The sequence below is a fragment of the Natator depressus genome, chromosome 12, assembly GCF_965152275.1.
Source record: "Natator depressus isolate rNatDep1 chromosome 12, rNatDep2.hap1, whole genome shotgun sequence".
In the NCBI taxonomy this organism is placed as follows: domain Eukaryota; kingdom Metazoa; phylum Chordata; order Testudines; family Cheloniidae; genus Natator; species Natator depressus.
Window position 1 is genome coordinate 19611143 of NC_134245.1, and position 22249 is coordinate 19633391.

At 44.6% G+C, this 22249-nt stretch overlaps 2 protein-coding genes across 2 annotated transcripts in view; one reads left to right on the forward strand and one right to left on the reverse strand.

Moving 5' to 3' along the window:
- Window positions 1–1483: 1483 nt before the first annotated feature.
- Window positions 1484–13992, reverse strand: ORC6 (origin recognition complex subunit 6). Its single transcript, XM_074968679.1, has 7 exons — window positions 13838–13992; window positions 9931–10060; window positions 8875–9038; window positions 6690–6779; window positions 4610–4722; window positions 3458–3532; window positions 1484–2184 (listed from the first exon to the last, which is right to left on the reverse strand). Exons 1-7 carry the CDS (start codon window positions 13912–13914, stop codon window positions 2057–2059), a joined length of 777 nt encoding a protein of 258 aa, XP_074824780.1. The 5' UTR covers window positions 13915–13992; the 3' UTR covers window positions 1484–2056.
- Window positions 13993–14134: 142 nt separating this feature from the next.
- The window catches only part of VPS35 (VPS35 retromer complex component), a 50627-nt gene continuing 42512 nt past the window's right edge, over window positions 14135–22249 (forward strand). Inside the window, exon 1 of the mRNA XM_074968681.1 lies at window positions 14135–14244. Coding sequence (XP_074824782.1) covers window positions 14242–14244 — 3 coding nt within the window. The 5' untranslated portion in view covers window positions 14135–14241. The remainder of the gene's footprint in view (window positions 14245–22249) is intronic.

The window sequence follows — 22249 nt, forward strand, 5'->3', positions numbered from 1 at the left end:
AAGCTCCCCCAGGAGCACTGCTTCACAAGTGAAGTGTCAATGAACTGGCAGTGTTGGTGTGGGGCTGCAGCCCTCCACCGCACTGCCATTCCTGGCAGTGCTGCAGCCTGTAAGGCAGTGGAGTGAGGGTGCCACACCTCAGATGGTGTACAAGGCTCTTTTAATTATGCTGGGGGCCCAGAGCAGCCTTTTATTAGGATGACCCAAAGGTGACTTAATGCAGGATTACCTACCCTGCCTCTGTAAATTCCATGCTGTGGCTCTGAAGGATGAGGTTCTGCGCTGGCTCTCTACTTGTTAACGTTGGAGATGGGCCTCTCACTTTAATTTCATATATGCATTATATTGTAACAGGCTAGTTGTGTCCTTTATACCAGGGCACGGTGTGGAAATGTGGGGTGGGGAGAGGAGACTGAAACACAGGAGTTCACTTTATTGTACTAATTTCCACAGCTCTGTTACAATGGCTACTTCAACCTGAGTGCAGAACCACAGTTATCAGTCTATGGCAGCAGAGGAATGCCCAACCCCCTAAGGTGTATTAGCATCCAAGCACTATAGTCTTCTCAGCATGTTCACAAAATGAAGTTTTGTACAAACCCTGACATTCTGTGCTTCCTGAAGGCAACTACAGTGACTCCTGCCCCACAAGTGTAGAGAGCGCAACCTTGGAACCTCTTTCTGCTTGGTGCAGGACTCCCCATTTGCACTTCTGGGGTAGGTGTCATCATGATGTCCACATGAATGGACTGGAAGTATGATTACTATCTTTATGCAGATGAGTTTATTCAGTTAGCTTTCCCAGACAAGATCCATGATTGTACTTTTACTGCAGACAAATAGTCTTCACAACTTTTCCATAAACCTCATTTTTAATGTAAATAGTCAACAGCTGACCTTGTTTCCAACAGTGGAGGCACATAGCTGTGAAAATCCCACTGTATTTTAGCCCAATGAATAGGAAATGTTCTGGCTTACCTGAAAGAGTCCTTTATTTGAGAAACAGAGTCTAGTCAGATCCAGCTCACCCTGGAGACAAACAGGTCACCCAGAGCAGAGATGGAAAGTGACATCCGAAGATTCAGGTTTATTTTTTCAGACATTAACCCCATGCTCTGCCACAGAATAAACTTGTGTTTTCTCGTCAAAGTATAGTTAATCTAATGTAGGAGAAAAAAAATTGAATTATGCTGGCTGTGGAAGCGGTCTCAAGTGGAGGCAACATCAGAGGATGGGGCATTCTCCTGCTGCCGCTGACTGGCAGGTTTGATTCTGTTCCCAAGCTGCAAGCAGACTGAAGTACCTCTTATCATAGATCTGTAGACCTTATTACTTGACGTAAAGGAACATTTAAAGTAAGTACAGAAAGTTTCTTTAAACCCATTTAGATTTTGATCCTGATGGTATTTATACAATAAAAGTGATAGGAGGTCACAGAAGCAACCCTAGGACCATATGCAAATTCTTAAACTAAAGATCCAGACGTAGAAAAAGAATCTTTATTGCTTTCTAAAAACATTTAGGTCCCACATACACAGTAGAAAATTTATTTAATCAGATATTATGGCTATAAAAAAGTTTTAACAGTCTCAATTCCTCAGTTTTGTTTTGCCGATGACACAAGTTGTTTCCTCATGGACGGACCCTTTCCATACAGCTTAGTAACCATGACTTAAGCTTCAGTGTGGAATACAAGAGTGTGCAACCTTCTCAGAGACACTTAATACCGCACCATTATTTGGCCTGTTTGTTGCTTAAAAGTAGCAAGGCTATCCATGTCCTAGAGCTGAGGTCTGCACTGGTCCGAGGGGAAGGCATCACAGAGTCAATTTTCAAACTTTAGCCAACTGTGTAGTAATAGCGTGTCATAATAATGCTGGTCCCACTTAGTAAAATGACAGGCTTAACAATTTAAAATCTTTCCAGTCAAATAAATAAGAATTGCTGGTTACCATCCATAAATTCACTTGCTACCAAGTTGCACTAGTGTGAAGGAGGATTTAAAATTATAAACCAAAGGCAGTGACAGTGTTTGGTGGCACTCCAGAGACTGAAGTCAGACATTGGCCTCTTTTGCCTTAGTAGCATTTTCCAGGATTCTCTTTTTCCATTCTTCATAATCTTGTTTTGCTTCGGTTTCTCTTTTCTGCCGCTTGCGAGGGGTCTCAACTTCATCCTCATGTTCTATGGGGGCAAAAAACCCCCCAAAACTTTCAGGAAACGCTATCTATCATGCATAATATTTTGCCTAAAGAGAACGCCTAATGCTGAGTCTCAGGCCCCTGGAATGTACACATGCCAGTCTACTTCATGCACACAAAAACTACCATCAATCATTGGGGAAAAAAAAATCAAGCTGTAGTTTTGTTTAACATTGTGACCTTCACGTATCTGTCTTTTTGTTTGAGTGGAAAAGGCTACCCTAGTTCCACTAGACTTGCTCCACAAAAACGTAATGGTGCTTCCACGAGGCCAGTGATGCCCAAACTTTTCCTCTAGTGCCCACCCCCGCCCCCCCGCTTACCAGTAATGGAATCTGTCCGCGCCATAGGCGCTGACTCCATGGGTACTCCAGGGTTGGAGCACCCGTGGAAAAAAATTAATAGGTGCTTAGCACCCACCAGCAGCCAGCTTCCCCCCTTCCCACCCCAGTGCCTCCCATCTGCCAGCGGCCCTATGGATCGACTCAACCCCCCCAGTGCCTCCCGCCTGCCACAATCAGCTGTTCCACATCATGCAGGAGGCGCTGTGGGGGAGGGGGAGGAGTGGGGACAGGGTGTGCTTGGGGGGAAGGGGTGGAACTGGACAGGAAGAGGTGGGGCAGGGGTGGGGGCTTGGAAGAAGAGATGAGGTGGGGGTGGGCCTGGTAAGAGGCGGGGCAGGCTTGGGGGAAGGGGTCGGGTGGATGTGGGGCCTGGGGTGGAGCGGGATGTTGAGCACCCCTAGGGCCCGGAGAAAGCCGGCGCCTGTGGTCCTTGTCCCCCCCCTCCATTGCTGCACACCCAAGACTTCCTGAGCAGTGGAGCTTGGGCTTAAGGCAGAGCAGGGGATAGAGGTGGGGCTGGGCTGGGATAGAAAGGGAATGAGGGCAGAGCTGGGCTGGGGACGGAGCGGGGGGGGCAGAGCAGAGTTGTGGCTGGGGGCAGAGCTGCGCTGGGGGTGGAGTTACAACTGGGTTGTGGTGGTGGTGGTGGTGGGGGGGGGGGGTCAGAGTGCGCTCCAAATAGGCTCGGAGCTGGGCTGGGGGTCGGAGCTGTGGCGGGGGTGGAGTGAGACTGGGTGGTCCTCCCCCGGAGGCTGGCTCAGGCCCTGCTGCGCAGTACCCTGAATGTTCCTTCACGACCCCATAGGGGTCATGTCCCACTTCACTAGGCTCTCTTAGCATTTCCAACATCTGGCCATTATTAGGCAACAGCAGAAGAACAAAGCTTAATTTCACAATTAGGAGACAACTTACCTTCTTCCTTTTCAATGTATTCAAGCAAGGTCTTTTGGCTTTGGGTTGGCTGAGGTGTCAGTGAAGCACAGTCTCCTATTAAAGAAGAGAAAGCTGCTTTTATTTATTTAATTGTGGACAGTCATTGGGGTACTAGAGCACCTAATGATTCACATTCATGCCATACTTATGTACCCTCCCCCCCTTTACCTTTGCTGATAACTCTGGCAGGACCCTCCCTTGCTTCTGATTTCTCCATCACCTTAATCAATGTATTTCTATTACAGTAGCACCTGCAATGTGCTGGGTGCAAGCCACACACACGAGAACAGTGTCTTCCCTGGCAAACTTCCCAGCTGAAGGTGGCATCAACAATCCCTGTTTCAGCAATGGGCTAATTTCTTGTAGGAGCAGCAACAGATGTGGGTCTTGAAGGGGTTTTCAAGGAGGAGAGGGCAATGGCTTTATGGATAAGTTCAGGTGGGACATTCTCTGCATGATGAGCATTATGGTAGGAGGTGCAATGAGGGGATGGGGGCTGAGGGTGCCAATGGTGGAGTACGAGGAAAAAGTGCACAAATCGTGATTGGGCAGAGTTGTACAAGGAAGGTGAGGACATCGACTTGGTGACTGGAGAAGGACAAGACAGAGGGATTCTAACAGGGGCTCCGTGACACGTACGGAAGATGATCTTCACAGCTGCACTATACGAAATGGAGTGGGACTACAGGAGAGTCAGTCAGAGGTGGCAGCTGCACTACTAAAGGCAGGAGAAGAGCAGGACCTAGAAGAGAGTGTTAGCTGTGTGGCAGTAAAGAAAGGCCAGAACTTGATCTATTGCAGAGGAAGAGCTGTAAGTTTTGTATTGCTCCCATGTGTAGGGTAAGCACCATGGAGGAGTCAGACATGGCTCCTGTGTTATGTGAGTTAGATGACAGACTGACATGACATCCCTGAGGAACAAGACAGGCAGTGATCAGAAAGTGAATTGAAGGAGACAAGTTAGGAGTGGACAGACAAGCTGGCACCAAAAGAATAGTTGAAATTATAGGACCAGAGGAGATCACCCCAAGAAAGGGTGCAGAGAGAGAAGGATGTTGCCCTGTGGGACCCAACAGCATGGCTACATCACCTGCGTTCCAGACCATGAGACTGCAAGCACTGAACACTTACTGCTGATCTGCTGGCCAATTGTCTCCAGCTGGCTGCAGAGCCGATCGAATATTGCCTTCTTCACCCCAGAGGTATCCACCATTTTCTTCTTATCCACTTTTAGTTTCAAGCACCTAAAACAGGAAGTTAGTTTATTTTCTGAAGGAAGCAACATTCAAACATACATAACTCAGGTCGATGAATGCATTTATAGGCAGCGCTGCCTGGGAGAATAAGCAGAAGGCTGGGGCCTGGAATTCCAAAATTCTAATCCAACTTGGCTACTGACTCACTTTGTGACCTTGCTCCAGGGACTTCCTCCCTGCCTCAGTTTCTCCATCTGCAAAGAAGGAGATAAGCCATATCCATCTGCCATACAGGGAAGCTGTGATGATCAATTAATCCTAACAGTATGTAACAATTTGGAACAGGAAGTGAAAAATTTCACACCTTGTTGAAATTACAGGGGGAAATTTAAACAGGAAGAAAGTAGTTCTACAAGTTGTAATTTGGCCAGGACACTGGGTAAACAATCCTACTCCTGCAATGAGTCAAATGGGACTTTCACCCCAGTAGACAGGTGCTCATTTTTAAAGCTCATCTGATGAACTGTACAACACCCCTAAAGCCAGACTGGTTCATAAGATTTCTAACATGTATAACTCTTAGCTTGGGAGAAGATTCATGTTCAGTGAAAGTCCATGTGGGTTTTCTTGAGTCATTGTCTGCTGGACACTAACTTGCAGGCTGTTGCAGCTCTTTCTTTAGAGGGCTCCATGTCTCAAGGGCAAGATTGCCTGCAGGGGTAGGGGAGGCGGAGAAACAGATGACTATTTGGAGCTTGGTGTCAGAGTGGTAGCCGTGTTAGTCTGTATCAGCAAAAATAACGAGGCGTCCTTGTGGCATCTTAGAGACTAACAAATTTATTTATGCCCAGATAAATTTGTTAGTCTCTAAGGTGCCACAAGGACTCCTCGTTATTTTTATTTGGAGCTTGTCAGTCTTTAGCCTTTCTGCAATGGCTCCCAATTTGAATGCAAAACATCATCTCAGTACCACTGCACATTCCACAAACATCTTTGTCGGTTATATGACCAACTCAAATACACTCTAGTCCATCTTGGCAAATAAACAAGCTTCCCACCAAATGCAAGATATTAACTAGTAACATTCTTATGTTGACAGGTTTCAGAGTAGTAGCCATGTTAGTCTGTATCAGCAAAAAGAACGAGGAGTACTTGTGGCACCTTAGAGACTAACAAATTTATTAGGGCATAAGCTTTTGTGGGCTAAAACCCACTTCACTGGATGCATGCAGTGGAAAATACAGTAGGAAGATTTTATATATATATATATATATATATATATATATATATATATATATACACACACATACACATACATATACACACACATATACACCCACACACACACACATATACACAGAGAACATGAAAAATGGGTGTTGTCATACCAACGCTAACGACACTTATCAATCAAGGTGGGCTATTATCAGCATGAGAAAAAAAAAAAAACTTTTGTAGTGATAATCAGGATGGCCCATTTCAAACAGTTGACAAGAAGGTGTGAGTAACAGTAGGGGGAAACTTAACATGGGGAAAGGTTTGATAGAAGGTCAAACACACCCAACAGATGATCTTCAGATGACTGTCACATTATAGAATCATCCATCCATGATACTTTAAGTACCAGTGGCAACATTTATTATAAAATCATGTGATTTGCCTTTGGGCTACAAGACTAACGGTTTGATTTAATGTTTTCTTTCTCCAAGGCAAAACACAATCTAGGCTGAATACTTCACTACAAGGAAGACATTAGCCTCAGCAGGCTGTCAAGACTATCTGCGGTTCTGAGAGTAGTGCTACAAGATACATTTAACCACCTAATGGTGCTTCAGGATATTAAGGAATTCTGGGGACTGGAGCAGCTGTTTGCATTGTAACAGCCACTTCACACTTGTGAAATCTTTCATTATCATGTACAGCATGCCTGTGTTGCGGGGAAATCCAAGAATGGGATTTTGTGCTCTCGCAGTTAGAATAATGGGGAATCTCATGTAACTGTATGAAGAGCATACCTGCAGGCTGTGAACAATGCAGCTGTTGTGAACAAGGGTTTTGATAAATCAAGATCCATCTGCTGCATTTCAGAGAGACTGGATTCATACCTAAAAGAGAGCAGCGGTGTTTACTACACAGCCAGTTTGCTTGTGAAGTTTATTACTTTGGAGCTGAACAAAGACCTGGTACAAGATTGCTTAGTTGTTTGTCCCTGGCTGAGACAAAGATTTTCTACTCCTGGCTGAGAACAGAAGAAAGAGGCAAAGAGGGGAAAGGGATGGCAGCACATACTGAGATACGGGGGGTGGGAGGTGTGATATTTATTTCAGATCAAGAAATCAGGCAGAGGGGACAAGGTGGAGTCAGCACAGTCTCTATTCTACCTACTCACCACACTCAGTGGAACCTAGTATTTAACATCTATAAATTATCTCTAAAAAATGTGATAAGCCACTTTGGATTCAATTCATCCCAGTGCAGAGGGCCAGCCCATAGTTCTTGTAACCATTTAATCCCCACTTAATATAGGGCTTAAGCATGGCAGAAGGCTTTGTGGGCCCTCAGCACAGAGGTGAATTTCATTCTCTGAGTATTATGAAACAGCCAACAGACCATTTATTTCAGTCTATTGTTGTCAGACTGACAGGTGTATTGTTTATACAAGGAAACATCTATAGGTAAGTTTCAATCGTCTTAATCTTTAAATATGATGCAGCCATGAAGAGTGTCAGCTACATAAGTGAAGACTGTTCTTTGCAGCCCAGGATTCATAGATTCTAAGGCCCGAAGGGATCATTATGTTCATCTAGTCCGATATTCTTTTACGCAGCCCACAAAACTTCCCCAAAATAATTCCTGGAGCAGATCTTTTAGGAAAACATCCAATCTGATTTAAAAGTTGCCATGACCCTTGGTAAATTGTGTAGATCGTTAATTATCTCAGTTTAAAAAAATATGCCTTATTTACCTACTAAATTTGTCTAGCTTCAACTTCCAGCCACTGGATTGTGCTATGTCTATCTCTGCTAGATGGATAAACCCACCATTAAATATTTCTTCCCCATGTAGGTGCTAATACAGTAATCAAGATACCCCTTAACCTTCTTTTGCTAAGCTAAATAGATGGATTTCCTTTTGCTTGTCACTAGAAGGCAGGTTTTCTAATCCTTTCATCATTCTTGTCGCTGTTCTTTGAACTCTCTCCAAGTTTTCAACATCTTTCTTGAATTGTGGGCACTAGAACTGGACAGTAACATCTATACCACTGCCAAATACAGAGGTAAAATATCCTCTCTATTCGTACTTGACATTCCCGTTTAAGCATCCAAGGATTGAATTAGCCCTTTTGGCCACAGTGTCACACTGGGAGCTCAGGTTCAGTTGATTATCCACAACAACCACCCTGTCAGACCAAATATTTATTGAACACTGCTGCCTTTTCTGCATTATTATTGATAATTCTACCATTTCCATTTAGCAATGTACCAACCCCACTGTCAGGATTTTTTTGTTCCTACTTTTTGTTCCCCCTTAAGTCTGCTGGCCATAGATGTCTCCTTATGTCCCTTTGCTTCCTTGATTAATTTTCTACAGTTCTATCTTCTAATTGATAGCCATTATTACTGGCTTCCCCTTTCTTCCATTTTTTGTTGTTGTTGTCATTGTTTTTTTTATAATTTCCTGTTAAACAATTGCTTTTGTTAAAGTGGATATTACACAGAGGAGAGGGTTTTAAGTGAAGGGACTCTCAACTTTGTGAAGTTTTCTTATTCAACAGTTTTGACCAAGAAAACGTAGGATTCATTTTGGAATGGATACATTTCTCTCAACATGTAGTTTCTTTCATTTGTATGTATCTTCTGGAACTGCAAGGTTGACGGAGAAAGGGCTACAGGTAGGGTTAAATGAGAGGAAGCGTGGGGCTGTGGATAGGAAATTGGACTGGGAGTCAGGAGTCCTGCAGTCTATTCCCAAATGGTCTAAATTTTTCAAACATAGGTTCCTAAATAAGTGGTCTAGTTTTCAGAGGTGCTGACCACTCAACATTCACTGAGATCAGTGGGAGCTGCAGGTGCTCAGTACCTCTGAAAATCAGACTTTTCACACTTAAAGAGCAGTCTTATTTTAAAACAAAGAAAGCATTTCCATTTCTTAATAGAAATGGATGATAAAATGATGGCCATAAAAGGTTATGTGCCCTACCCTTGTAATATTTTTGAAGCGGTGTTCACTGCCTCCGTGCAGCAGAACTGTACAGCCAAATCTCGGATTCCCAGATTAGAGTTCAAACCTAGCAAACACTCAAAAGACTTCATACAGCTCTGGTAAGTCCTCTTGTTCAAACCGGAGAGTTTAACTAAGTAGCTCTTTGAAAAACAAAACAAAACTTTGTGTAAGCAGAATTTCCCTTCTGGTACTTAACCCATCTAAATAGAATAGAATACAATCCATCTTCTATTTTTGTTTTAAATAGTTTTGTTGTTGTTTGCTCATTGTTTGGTTAGATCTGTTAAGCACGTGAGGCTGCCCTATGAAGAGGAAAAAAATACACAATGGCAAAGGAACAACACATGTTTCAATGCAGAGTTACCTTCAGATAGTTATACCGGTGCTGCAGTTTGGAAAATGATTTGGCCCTTTTAACTGCCTTTTAGAGAACTAAGATACCAGGATCACTGAGCATTTGTATGAAGGGTCAGTGCTACTCATGGGAATCTAGGCAATGGAAACCTCTCCCATGTATGGAGGAGGAATCTAAAAAAGATTACATGGACAATCAGCTATGTCTTTTGTCCCCACCATCACTGAAAAAAAAAAAAAAAGACAGTTGTCTTGCCTGGCAGTCCTGCAAATGGACATCCACAGGCTTCCAGGGGGCAGAGGGACTCATATATAGCCACTGCTTCCTTTTGGTAGCTTTAAGAGCCCCCTTGCATCACTTCTCACAATAAAGGGGCACACCGGCTTACGGTTTACCACCCTTAAGGAACCCTCAGTCAGGGGCAGTAGAAGTTAATTCACAACAGAATGTAATGGAGACTCTAGTCTTCAATTCTCCATTGTTAACCTCTGATGAAAACTGGAATAGTACTGGATTGTTGGAAGGACCCAGTTGCAGACTGTTCTGTAATGTGAGGAAATGGGAATTTACTAGTCTTTCCTTGCTGCCTCATCATATACACCAAACACTGTACAAGTTTTATGGGAGTTGGTAAGAGTTAGGACGAACAAAGAACCATGTCACGTATTGTGTCCTACTTTGTCCACTGGGTGTTGCATATAGCCAGCTGCTAGGTCCAGGCACATCACCGCATTGCTTGTTGCTGTCATCTGAGCCAATAATCCTGTGCACTTCACCTGGGACAGTCGCAGATATTCTTCTGCTTTTCTATAAAATAGCCCCACATGAGCACACACACACACACAAAATGCCATTCGTTAATACCACTGAGGATACAGACTGGTGGCATTTACATCTGCAAGAATGCAAACATACATACCCAGGACTGGCTGCTTTAAATCAAGATAAAAAAAGATTATGAAAAATAGGACGTCAGTTAAATAAATCTGGAAGCACTGGCAGGCTGGTTTGCATAACTGTGTATGCACTGTAGTGTGTTTTTGCCTACAGAAATGTCTGTCAAATAGTAGTTAAAAGGAATTCAAAGTAATTTTGAGTAGTGTTAAAAGTAATTTACCTTTTTCCCTGGATTAGGCACTGAGGAGAAGTTAAGAGATTGGATTTAGTTGCAGGTGTTAGTGATGTTCAACTATTACATCTATTATAATTCACACCTTTAGTTATTTCAGGGCCAGTCTATGCATGAACTCTCTCATTTCAAATTTAATTTAATTTAAGGGTGTGAATTAAAACCAATGTAGTTATTTCAGTTCAAGTCTGTGACTAGGCCAGCTATAAGAGACAAGTGCGTCCCTATAAGAGATTTAAAAAGGCAGCAGAGTTTAAGTGGATAATGGGAAGAATCATTTAGGCCAAGGGTCTTCTCTGTACAAGATTCTGCTTTTTTGCATTAAGGTGTCCCACCATTGCTCTTATAGGTGAGGCTTAGCAATGACAGGAATCCTAGCACAGATCTGCTTGCAAGTATTTTAACCAATGTGGTCCCAATACTGCAACAGGCTTACCACAAGCATACTCCTTCCTGCACTCACACGGAGCCCTACCACAATGGATTGATTTAGATCACAAATTTTAAAATCATATTTGTATTTGTACTTTAGTTATTTTCCTAAAGAAAGTTGATTCTCAATGGTTGGTAACCATTAAAACATGTTGATTTGCAACTAAATACAGCCTTCACATTAAATTTGGTACTTCTTTTTGCTCACCGGGAGGATTCACTATATCTATATGCATTTATTTAAGCAATTATAGAGCTTAATTTTTACATTTATTATGTCAGAAAATGGTGAATGATGCATTTCTTATTTACTAGATGATACATTTTTACTTGTGATTGTGTCAAGTTCTATTTGGATGGAAATTCAATACAATTAAAAATACACAAAACCAGCATTTTACATGTTTTTATTAAATAAAACTACCGTAAATGTTCAGGACACAAGAAAATTTTTTATCAAAACTGTTTTGCATTGAAAACTTATTTATTAAATAAAGGAAGAACTATCTGTAGTTAGTGAATTAAACTGATTGTTTCTGGTCAGTATGTCCTTCAAGATTTTAGAACTAGATCTGATCCTCCCACCTTGTTTTTATTCATATATTGGAAAAGAAAAGGTTCCTTAACTTTCAACGAACTCATCGTTGAACTGACCTAGTTCAATAAACTGAAATGAAGAAAACAGAGACTCTAGCTGTCAAAAGTTGGTTTAGCACTTCAATAAACTCCCATTCCACGTGCTTAGCCAGTAGCTTCTATCAGTTCAGCACTATGATTTTCTGTAAAACTTGGTACCAAACATTCTTTCACAGGTGTCTAGCTGGGTCTTGCCTACATGCTCAGGGTCTAACTGATCGCCACATTTGGGGTCAGGAAGGAATTTCCCCCCAGGGTGAGATAGGCAAAAAGAATCCCACGGTTTTTCTGCCATTCTCTGCAGCCTGGGTCACTTGCAGGTTTAAACTAGTGTAAACGGTGGATTCTCTGTAATATGGAGTCTTTAAACAGTGATTTGAGGACTTCAGTAACTCAGCCAGAGGCTAGTGGTCCCTTATAAGAGTGGGTGGATGAAGTTTTGTGGCCTGTTTAAGTGCAGACATAACCTAAGTTGCGTTTATCATCACAGTAGCCAGGGCCATCCCTAGCGGGGTGCAGGGCCCAGGACAAATCAGCACAGGGGTGGGAACCAGGGGTGCATAGGGTGCTGCAGCACCCCCAGGATCCCAGCTGCCAGTCCCACGCGCCTGGGGCTCTGCTCCCTGCCTCAGCTGGGGGGTGGTGGTGGTGGATGGGGTAAGGGGGCTGGCTTTCAGCACCGCCACTATTAAAAATGTTCTAGCACCACTGCAAATCTGCCCCCGCAGGCTTGGGGGCCCCACTCTGCATCAGCAGCTTGTATGGCAGGACGGATCTGGCCTGGTGCTGGGCCACCTGCTGCTGCTGGCAGTTGCTGGTGCCTACTGCAGAGCTATTGTTGGCCATAGCGGCTCAGGGCTCCAGCCGGAACTGGGAATTTGCTGCACCTTGTCTTCTGGGACCGATTGCGCCGGCCAATTGCAGGGGGCCCCCCAAAGCGCAGGGCCCGGAGCTGTTGTCCCGATTCGCCCTACCCAAGGGACAGCTCTGATAGTAGCATACTCCCTCCTCATTCTTACATGTTCTGAGCAGTGAGATATTTTAAATTTCAACAGTTAATTAGTTATTAGTATCTGAGTTAGCACCCACTGAAATAAGTGGGGCAATTGACACATCAGAGCTATAAATGTCAGGCTCCCTACAAACTCAGTCACACATTATTATTTATCTTGTACACTGTATAGCTACATCCAGGTTATGGTTTTTTTTACAACCATAACAGCAAAGAACTATGACTTCTCTACATGGGGAAATTGACCAGAATAGCTTCCTGTGTGGACACATTATTCCAGAATAGTTGGTGCACTTTGAGCATACTAATTATTCTGGAATAAAGTGACATATCCAGGAATCGCATCTCTGCACAAGGAGCTTTATGGGAATAGCCTAGAGGATAGGGCCCTGGACTGGGACTCAGGATACCTGGATTCTATTCCAGTTTAGCCTCCTTGTGTGCATGTGTAAATGACTCTGATTTAGTTCCTCCATCTGTAACATGGAGATATTGACCTTTATAAAGTGTTTTGAGATCTACTAATGAAAAGTACTATTTAAAAGCTAGGTGTTGGGCTTGGAAGGATTACATTTTTACTGGTAAACATTGATTCCACTCAGGGTGGATAAAAATCAATGTTTTTCTTTTCACTAAGTAAAAATCCACTCTGATTTCACTGTACACATACAAACTGACCAAACAAATTTCCATCAGCAATCAAACTTTACAGATAGCATATGAAAAATGCTGCTTGAGAACTTAAGTTTGATTTAAGAACATTACTTTGTATATTTTGACATGTGATGCTGACAATTTGTGTTTCAGTGGTTACCAAGCTTTAACTTTTTGAATCAACTTCTACTGCCATTGTTTGTCTGACCCCAGCATAATTTCCTGCAACTGTGAAAATTTAAATAATCTAAAACAAGAGTAAAAACCCATAATTTTCTGCAATTGAGACAATCTCAACTGATAAAAAAATGCGTATAAATAAACCAGCGATTGCTGAAGCGATAACTACAAATCGAATTCTGCCAAGCCTAATTACAGTGTAAACGCTCCGGGCGATCATCCCCTCTATTATTTAACAGCAAAGAGATGCTCGCATGGCTCCCGTCGGACCCAAGGTGCTGCCCGTCACACAGGGATCCTGCCACCCACCATCACAACGCCGCCACCGCCGGGGCGCAAACCCACCCCTCATACCCAGGGGGCGCGAGGGGGCAGGAGACCACTGCGGGTGGCCGGATCCGGGCCCCAGGGAAATGGGCCCCGAGCCCCCATTCCCGTCTAGGACACCCCGGCGGCTCCGGGGAAGGGTCCCATCCGGCCCCGCCGAGGCGCTGGGGCTGCCCCGGCCGGGCACTGGGGGAGCGTGTTCCGCGCCCGCTACCTGAGAACTCCGGGCGCAGCGATGCCCAGCTTGGGCGCCAGCCGCTGGATCACTCCGTGCTCCTCCATGGGCCGCATTTCCCCGCGCGCGCCGCTCGCCACGACTGGCCCTGCCCCTTCTGCACGCCGGCCCCGTCCTGAGGGCGTGACGCGCACTACGGGCGAGGGAGGTGAGCCGCCACCTTGGCGGGGCGTATTTCTGAAACTCATTGGCTATCCCGAGCGTCAATCGTGGCTCACTAGACCCAATCAGCCTTGACACCTTGACTTCCTTGGAGTCGGCCAATGAAGAGGGGTCGCTGTTGCAGGCAGGCGGGGCTTCGAGGAGGCTGTGGAGTCACATGACGGAGAGACGCTGTCTGGGCTGGTGTTGGGGCTGGTGCTGGCCGCGGGCTCCGAGCGATCATGGTGAGCCGGGCTGGCCTGCGGGCTAGAGCTTGGAGGGCGGCGGCTTGGGGCTCAGGCAGGCTGGGAGCTGCCCTGGCCTGCGGCTGGAGGCGGGCGGGGGCTGCAGCCCTGCACGGGGCCCGGGGCCGGGGGGCGGCGGTTGGCCTTGCTGCGCTGGGGTGAGGGGCAGGCCCTGGCTCTCGGAGGGGGAGAGAGGCAGCCTCGGCCGCGTTCCCCCTGTTCCCCTGGAGGGGTCTGCGCCGGCAGGAGTGGGGTCGGGGCGGTTCCTGGGCATGGGCGGTCTGTGCCCGCGTGCCCTGGGCAGGAACAAGTGCAGTACAACGCTATCCTTGCTCAGGCCACCCGTGCTTGGCAAACCTAGCAAGGTCTGGCTTTAAAACCAGCCCACCTCTGCCATCATGTCACTGTTGCGTTAAGTGGTTCCTTTTCTCCTCCAGTGCTCTACTCAGTCTGAGGCTAATGACTGTGAATCCACTTCTGTGGAGGCTGAGATCTTTTTTATACTTTGAATGAGGTGGGAAAATCCCTGGGTTTTTTTGTTAAGGCTGAAATTCCTTTAGCTTGGTGCTGCTGGGTCTGGTCCAGTTGAGTGCTCTGTTATGTTGTTGTGGCTCTGCAGTGACTCTATTGAAAATGCAGTGGCTGGCTTTGACGCTGATATTTTGAGGAGAAAATCTGGCCTGTGACTTCTTTGTCTGCCTAGCTGTGAAATGGGCAGAAGAATGTTTGCCTTCCTCCCTGGGGCTCATTTATGCTTATAAACCTCTCAGAGATTCTTGACCAAAATGTGAGTCGTTAGTGCAAATTAGAACTGTTAATCCACTAGTAGAGAAATACTTAGGTATCATTGAATTTCACAACTAAATATTTGACTATATATGGGATGTATGTATTTTATCATAGCAGTGCCTTAATAATGCTTTTGTGGTTAAAGTTTAAGTGCGATTTGCCAATAGCAGGGGTGGCACACTAAAAGTATTAGTAATACCAAAGCTACGGTTAGGATGGCTTTACTGTCCCCATTCCAATGTGCTGTCCACAGTCACTCATAATATTCCATAGTTTTTCATTTTTCAGGCTGATTGTTTCCGGTCTGGGTCTCTCTGACTAAATCTGAATTTTCTTTTGGGTAGTTTGAACAAAAACAGTTCGCTAATTGGAGCACATGTACAGTGAAAATATTTTGATAGGTTTGTTCTTGTTTTCAAACAGCCATACTGTTGAAATGGGTGAGGAGACAAACCTGAAATTTGGCATGGAGATAGCATTCATCGGGTAGCGTCTTATTTTCAGTGGACTTGAAAGTTGTGATGTGCTTAAAATTGTATATGCTCAGTATGTTTTGCATTGTGTATTATTGCTAAGCTTGTAACGTACAGTTAAGGAAGGAAGCACTGCACATTCAGGTGTTGACTAACTTTGCTATGAAATGAAAAAACTAGTGATAGTGTTCAGTGCATGAGGTAAAGAGCTTGTCTTATTTGCTGTACATCTTATAAAGTAAAAGCTACATAGCTCTGAAACTTTGCAGGAGAAAAAGGACTCCCACAGACTTCCTAAGATACGCAGGGCAGGGACCCTATTGTAAATCTATCAAGGTGTGTGAGTACATTTCATTTGAAACATGCTTAGAGGTCTTGGGGTTGTGTGGCTAAGCATTCAAGTCAGGCAGTGACAAGATACAAGTTCAATGTGTAGCCTTATCTCCCTCTACAAATACATTGTGGTAGTTGTTAATTAAATGATCACAACTTTTTACAACCTTTGCTATACATTTAGTACCTATATCAGATGTTCATCCAGTCAAGTATCCTATTTTTAATAGTGGCCAACTGACACCAGAGGCTTCAGAGGAAGGCGTAAGAACCCTGCAGTGAGCAGATAAGGATAATCTGCTCCCCTTTAAGGTCCCTAATAGAGACTGGTTTAAGCCAGTGGTTCTCAACCTGTGGCCCAGTCAGCACAGAGCTGCGACCCATGTGACATCCTTAGAGCCATACAGGTAGTATTAGATGTGACCAGCAATGGTAAGTAAGTTGAGAACCACTGGCTTAAGCCTTGAAGTATAAGGTTTAATATCTCCAATAAAATTGTATTAACTGTGGATATTCTTCATATCCAAATAAATGGTCAGTCCCTTTTGAATCTTGTTCACTTCTTGGCATCAATGACTTCCTGTGGCAGTGAATGCCACAATTTAATTACATGTGTGAAAAAAGTATTTCCTTATACTGATTTTGAATTTCTCTCCTTCCCTCATTGAATGTTCTGTTGATCTTGTGTTACGAGATGTACCTTCTCTGGACCATTCAGTAATTCATCATACTTTCTACTAGTCCACTTTATGCCAAACAGTCTGCTAAATTTCGAGTACACTGCAAATTGTTGTTAGACCTCATCTGAGGTCACTCACCAAAGGCTCTTAAGCACAGTAACCTGTCATGGCATAGGAGGGAAGGTCCTCTCATGGATTGGTAACTGGTTAAAAGATAAGAAACAAAGGGTTGGAATAAATGGTCAGTTTTCATAATGGAAAAAGGTAAATAGAGGTGTCCACCAGGGGTCTGTACTAGGACCAGTTCTATTCAGCATACTCCTAAATGATCTGGGAAAAGGGGTAAACAGTGAGGTGGCAAAATTTGCAGATGGTACAAAACTACTTAAGATAGTTAAGTCCCAGCAGACTGCGAAGAGCTACAAAAGGATCTCTGAAAACTGGGTCACTGGGCAACAAAATGGCAGATGAAATTCAATGTTGATAAATGCAAAGTAATGCACACTGGAAAACAATCACAACTATACATATAAAATGATGGGGTCTAAATGAGCTGTTACCACTCAAGAAAAAGATCTTAGAGTCATTGTGGAGAGTTTTCTGGAAATATCCACTGAACATGCAGTGGCAGTCAAAAAAGATAACATAATGTTTGGCATCGTTACGAAAGGGATAGATAATAAGACAGAAAATATCCTATTGCCTCTAAATAAATCCATGATACGCCCACATCTTGAATGCTGCGTGCAGATGTGGTTGTCCCATCTCAAAAAAGATATATTGGTTTTGGAAAAGGTTCAGAAAAAGGCAACAAAAATGATTTGGAGTATGGAATGGCTTCTGTATGAGGAGAGATTAAGATGGGCTTTTCAGCTTAGAAAAGAGACTACTGGGGGGATATGATAGAGGTCTATAAAGTCATGACTGGTGTGGAGAAAGTAAATAAGGAAGTGCTATTTACTCCTTCTCATAACACAAGAACTAGAGTTCACCAAATGAAATTAATAGGCAGCATGTTTAAAACAAACAAAAGGAAGTATTTCTTCACACAATGCACCGTCAACCTGTGGAACTCTTTGACAGAGGATGTTGTGAAGGCCAGGGCTATAACAGGGTTCAAAAAAGAACTAGATAAATTCATGGAGGAGAGGTCCATCAATGCCTATTAGCCAGGATGGGCAGAGATGGTGTCTCTCGCCTCTGTTTGCCAGCAGCTGGGAATGGATCACTTGAGGATTACTTGTAAATTCCCTCTGGTGCACCTGGCATTGGTCACTGTCAGAAGACAGGATACTGGGCTAGATGGACCTTTGTTCTGACCCAATATGGCCACTTTTATGTTCTATCTGTAGTCTGTTGTGTAACACTTTATAATGGTATATACCATTCACTATCCAAACTAGTTCTGTAGCTTATTGTTTGATCCCCTGAATACCACCTACAGTAGAAGCAGGTTGAAAAGTGTTTATATAGTAAACACTCAGTGACAAAATTTAATAAAAATACATACCAGTATTTTAGGAAGAGAAGAAAACTCACATAACTTTTTTTATAAATTCATAGCGATCATTATGATATTCATGTGAACATGTAAGAACAAAAAAAAAAATGCTACCTTGCAGTGTTCCCTCTAATTTTTCTCCACTCACATGCGGAATGAATTTTGTTACGTGTTCCAATCTGGAGATGATGTGTGATGCATCACCTTCGGATTGGTGCACGTAACAAAATTCATGTGGTGGGGGTGGAGCCGAAGGGTTCGGCGTGTGGGAGGGGGCTCAGGGCTGTGTGAGGGCTCCGGTTGGGGATGCGGGCTCTGGGGTGGACCTGGGGCAGAGGGGCTCAGGGCTGGGGCAGAGGGTTGGGTACAGGGGGTGAGGGCTCTGGGGTGGGGGTGTAGGAGCATGCTCCAGGGCTATGGGGGGGGGGAGAGAACTCCACCCAGCTCTCTCTCCCTGCAGCAGCACCTGGGCTTGGTGGGGAGAGGCACCTCTCCCTGCCGCAGCAGCTCCAGGGCTGGGGCTGCAAGTTAGGTGCCCCTCCCCTGGCAGGTCTGGGCCAGGCTGGGTTTGTACCAGGGGAGTGGCGCCTTGGCTGCGGCTGCGTTTGGGCCGCCGCAGCTATGTATGAGCCAGGGTAGGTGCGAACTGACTAGTCCAGGTGCCCCGGCCGGGGCAGAGTTGGAGCCCGTGGGGGGAACGCCCTGGCCATGGTAGGTTCGGGGCTGGGCTAGGTTGGGGCCGGGGGAGGGGTGCCCTGGCTGGGGCAGTTGCCTGGGCGGTTTCCCTGAGCACCTGCGTAGCACTAAGAAGGCTGCTCCGCGGCCCCACAGCTTACAGGAAACTTAGCTACCTAGTTAGGCTGTAGAAAAATGTGTTTTGTACTTGAGGAACGGTACATGATCATCTGGAGACTAGCTGAAAATACATACTTAGGATATGTCTACACCACAGGTACTACAGCTGCAGTTATGCTGCTGTAGTGTAGACATTTACTGCAGTGACAGAAGGGGTTGATCATTGTTGTAGTAAATCACCCCCATCTCCCAGAGAGGCAGAAGCTGCGTTGATGGAAGAACCATTGACCTAGCTGCGTCTATTATGGGGGTTAGGTTGACCTAACTACATCACGCAGGGCATGAAATTTTTCAGAGGCCTGAGTGCTGTAGGTTGACCTAAGTTTTTTAGATGTAGACTAGACCTTCGAAAGGAGCAAAGTTGGAATTACACATGCAACCCTACTTTATCATTTCCTGACTTGCGTGCCCAGCCAAGTAATGCTAACATAAGATTTATTGGCATTACAAATCCCTTTTTACGGGGACTTGTAACCTCACCCTTTTCTTTTGTGTAGTGATGAAAGCTGCTACACAGATGCATATTTTTCTTTTTTTACAAAAAAAAGAATCTAGTAAGTTGCTTTAACTTATGCACTTTATGAAGGTCTGTGAACTTTACAATCTGGTCAGAAGAAAAATTTTCATCTTACAGACTAAAATATTAAGTTTATGGGAAGTGCAGAGCAGTAGCTTTCTTTGTTTTGTTTTTAACAGTGTTTCATTTTAAAATCTGTATCTATTCTATGCCTGGCTGTTGTGCTTCTCCCCCCCCCCATTTGAAATAAAATCTTCTGGGGGTGAGGGTGTGGGGGAGAAAGGGAATAGGTGGTGGTCGGGATGACCAGGTTCTTCCTATTAAATTAAACATCAGACTTATACTACATCATTCACGTTGTAATAATTCATTCCTCACACAAGATACATATTGTCCAAAATGAAAAGGTTGTAGTTTTGTAATAAAACAATAATTTTACTCCTGTGGGCATTCTGTGCTAAAACATGTAAAATTCTGTGCACAATATTTTAAAAATCTGCAAGTTTTATTTGTCAATAAATAAATGCAGAGGCTCCAGCATGGCAGTGGAGAGCACAGGCCACTGGCTTACTGAAGGTGGGAGATCTCCCTGCAAGCCTCCCACCCCCAGGACCCAGACTCCATGGTGAGGCTGCACCCGACCCTGACACAGCACAAGGCCTGGACTTGCCCCAGAAACACTCTGGGCCCTGCTCCTCTGTGCCAGGTGCACCAGGTGTGGGGCAGGCAGCCTCAACCAGGCAGGATCCAAGTGTGGAGGGAGCGGGGAGTATCCAGGTGTGGGGTGAGAGGATTCTGTGTGGGACAATCTGGGTGCAGGCAGCTCAGTGGGAGGTCTAGGTGTGAGGGGAACTGGCTGCACAGAGGCTTGTTGGGGGTGGGGGGGTGGGTGGGTTCCAGGTGCAGAGGCAATGGGACTCTGCAGGGGCTTCCAGGTGAAGGTAGTTGGGGCTCAATGGAGGGTCTAGATGTGGGGGGCTCAGCAGGAGGGTCTGGGTGTTGGTGAGTTGGGGGTCTGGGTGGAGCTAGTTGGGAATCAGTGGTGTGGGGGTCAGGGTGGTGCAAGGGGTGGGGCATCAGGGTGGGAGTTTGAGTGTAGGGAGTTCAGTGGAGGGTGATCTGGGTATGGGGTGGAGGTCCGGAGTGGGGTGTTCCCAACCCCGCTGTGATTTCTCTTTGCTGGCTGTTCCGGGTGCCTGAAATGATTTATCTGCTTTGCTAGGGAGTGGGTGCGTGACTGCTCTTGCAGCTTCCCTGTTAGACAGTCCTTTTTCTGCGAGGAAGCAAATAAATCTGTGGTAGACATGAATTCTGCACATGTGCTGTGGCGCAGAATTTCCCCAGGAGTAAATAATTAGCATCCCAGTCTACCAACTAATCAGGCCTGATATTCTTTCATATCTGCCTGTAGATAGTGATATCTTCCTTCCAATTTACTGAATTTTATCACTCGGCCAGTTTCCTTCCTCCAACTTGTTCAAATGTAAAGCTTTTTAAAAACTGGTAATTCTGAATTCAGCTGCTCAATATAGAGACTTCTATAATTTTCCAGCATTTTGATGCAACAAAATGTGACACATTCCCCTTTGTAATGTTAAACTGTAGAAGAGAAGGAAGAAACTCAGAATTATGTTCTGTTAGTCGTGTAACTTCCTCTCCTTCCCTGTCTGGGGACAACCTATGGCTTTTGTGTTTGTGATCAGTCATATAGACTAATGGTAAGGTTCCATATTTTCTCTGAACTGTGTCCTTATGTGGTCCAAAACTTTGTTAATTTATGCAGCCATATTTCCAGTGACACTGACAGTGGTGTGTTCATCTTGTAATCTGTCAAGTCCATCTGAAGCCACCTTCAGTTGCTTCTGTGAAATTACTTTTATGTTGTGATCAGTCTTTGTGCTTAGTGCAAATTTCAGTGTAGATTTCAACACAAGGTAGCCGGATATAAATGTAGATAAACAATCTTTTAGGAACTTCTGCAAAATATTGAGGAACCTGAGGCATAAATCTTATTTCACTCAGCTAATCAGCTTCCTTATGGTTTTAGAAACTCAAAAGTCCTTCTCTGTTGTGTCTTGGGACTGTGCAGTGCTATTCCTTTCTTGATGAGGTTTAAGTAATGTGGTGAATATTCATATGCCAAAAGTTCTGGGTAGTTTTGTCAGAGAACTTACAATCTTTTATTGTCTGAACAAACAGCAGAGACTTCCTTTTTATGCTCTTCTGTGCTCATCCTGGATAGCTGTTAGCCGATGGCCAAGGATGTTTGGTGAGGTGCCAGCTATGCCCGTTTATACCATCCGTGACTTTAACCGCTAGGACGCACTGTCCCTTCGCGGCAGGCAGCCTGGGCTAGGCTGATGGATGCCCCAAGGTCCTAAACACCCGTGACTTTAACTGCTAGAGCTCAGAGCTCCTTCGCAGCGGGCAGTCAGGATTGACTGACAGGTGCCCCAAGAGTTTGCCCCGTGGAGGCGGCACAACTCAACGCTAGGCTCTTAGTACTTTCACCTAATGGCCAGGCTTTATAGCCAAAACAGCTGAGGTTCTTTAATTGTGTTGGCTGCTTTACAGTAAACCAGAGAAACAAGTCAGGCTTATGCACAAATGGTTACCAAAATTTATTAAACTAGATTCTAATCATGTGGTTACAAAATTGCTAGTGCCTACTTATTTAAATGTAGAGATGTTACACACACAAACAAGTTACAAAACTGAAGCCATAATCCCAAAGAAAGAAAACAAAGTATAGAACTCTATTTCAAAATATGTGTACACTAAAGATAGGAGATCAGGTGTGGGTGCTTCTTACCCTCCTTGCATCTCTCGATTCCAGCGGTGCCAAGCCAGGATCGGT

Coding starts and splice junctions, on each gene's coding strand:
- ORC6 (XM_074968679.1), bottom strand. CDS start 13,914: ATGCGGCCCATGGAGGAGCACGGAGTGATCCAGCGGCTGGCGCCCAAG. Junction 9,039..9,930: donor TGCAACACCCAGTGGACAAA/GTAGGACACAAT, acceptor TGTTTTTCAAAG/AGCTACTTAGTTAAACTCTC. Junction 2,185..3,457: donor ATACATTGAAAAGGAAGAAG/GTAAGTTGTCTC, acceptor TTGCCCCCATAG/AACATGAGGATGAAGTTGAG.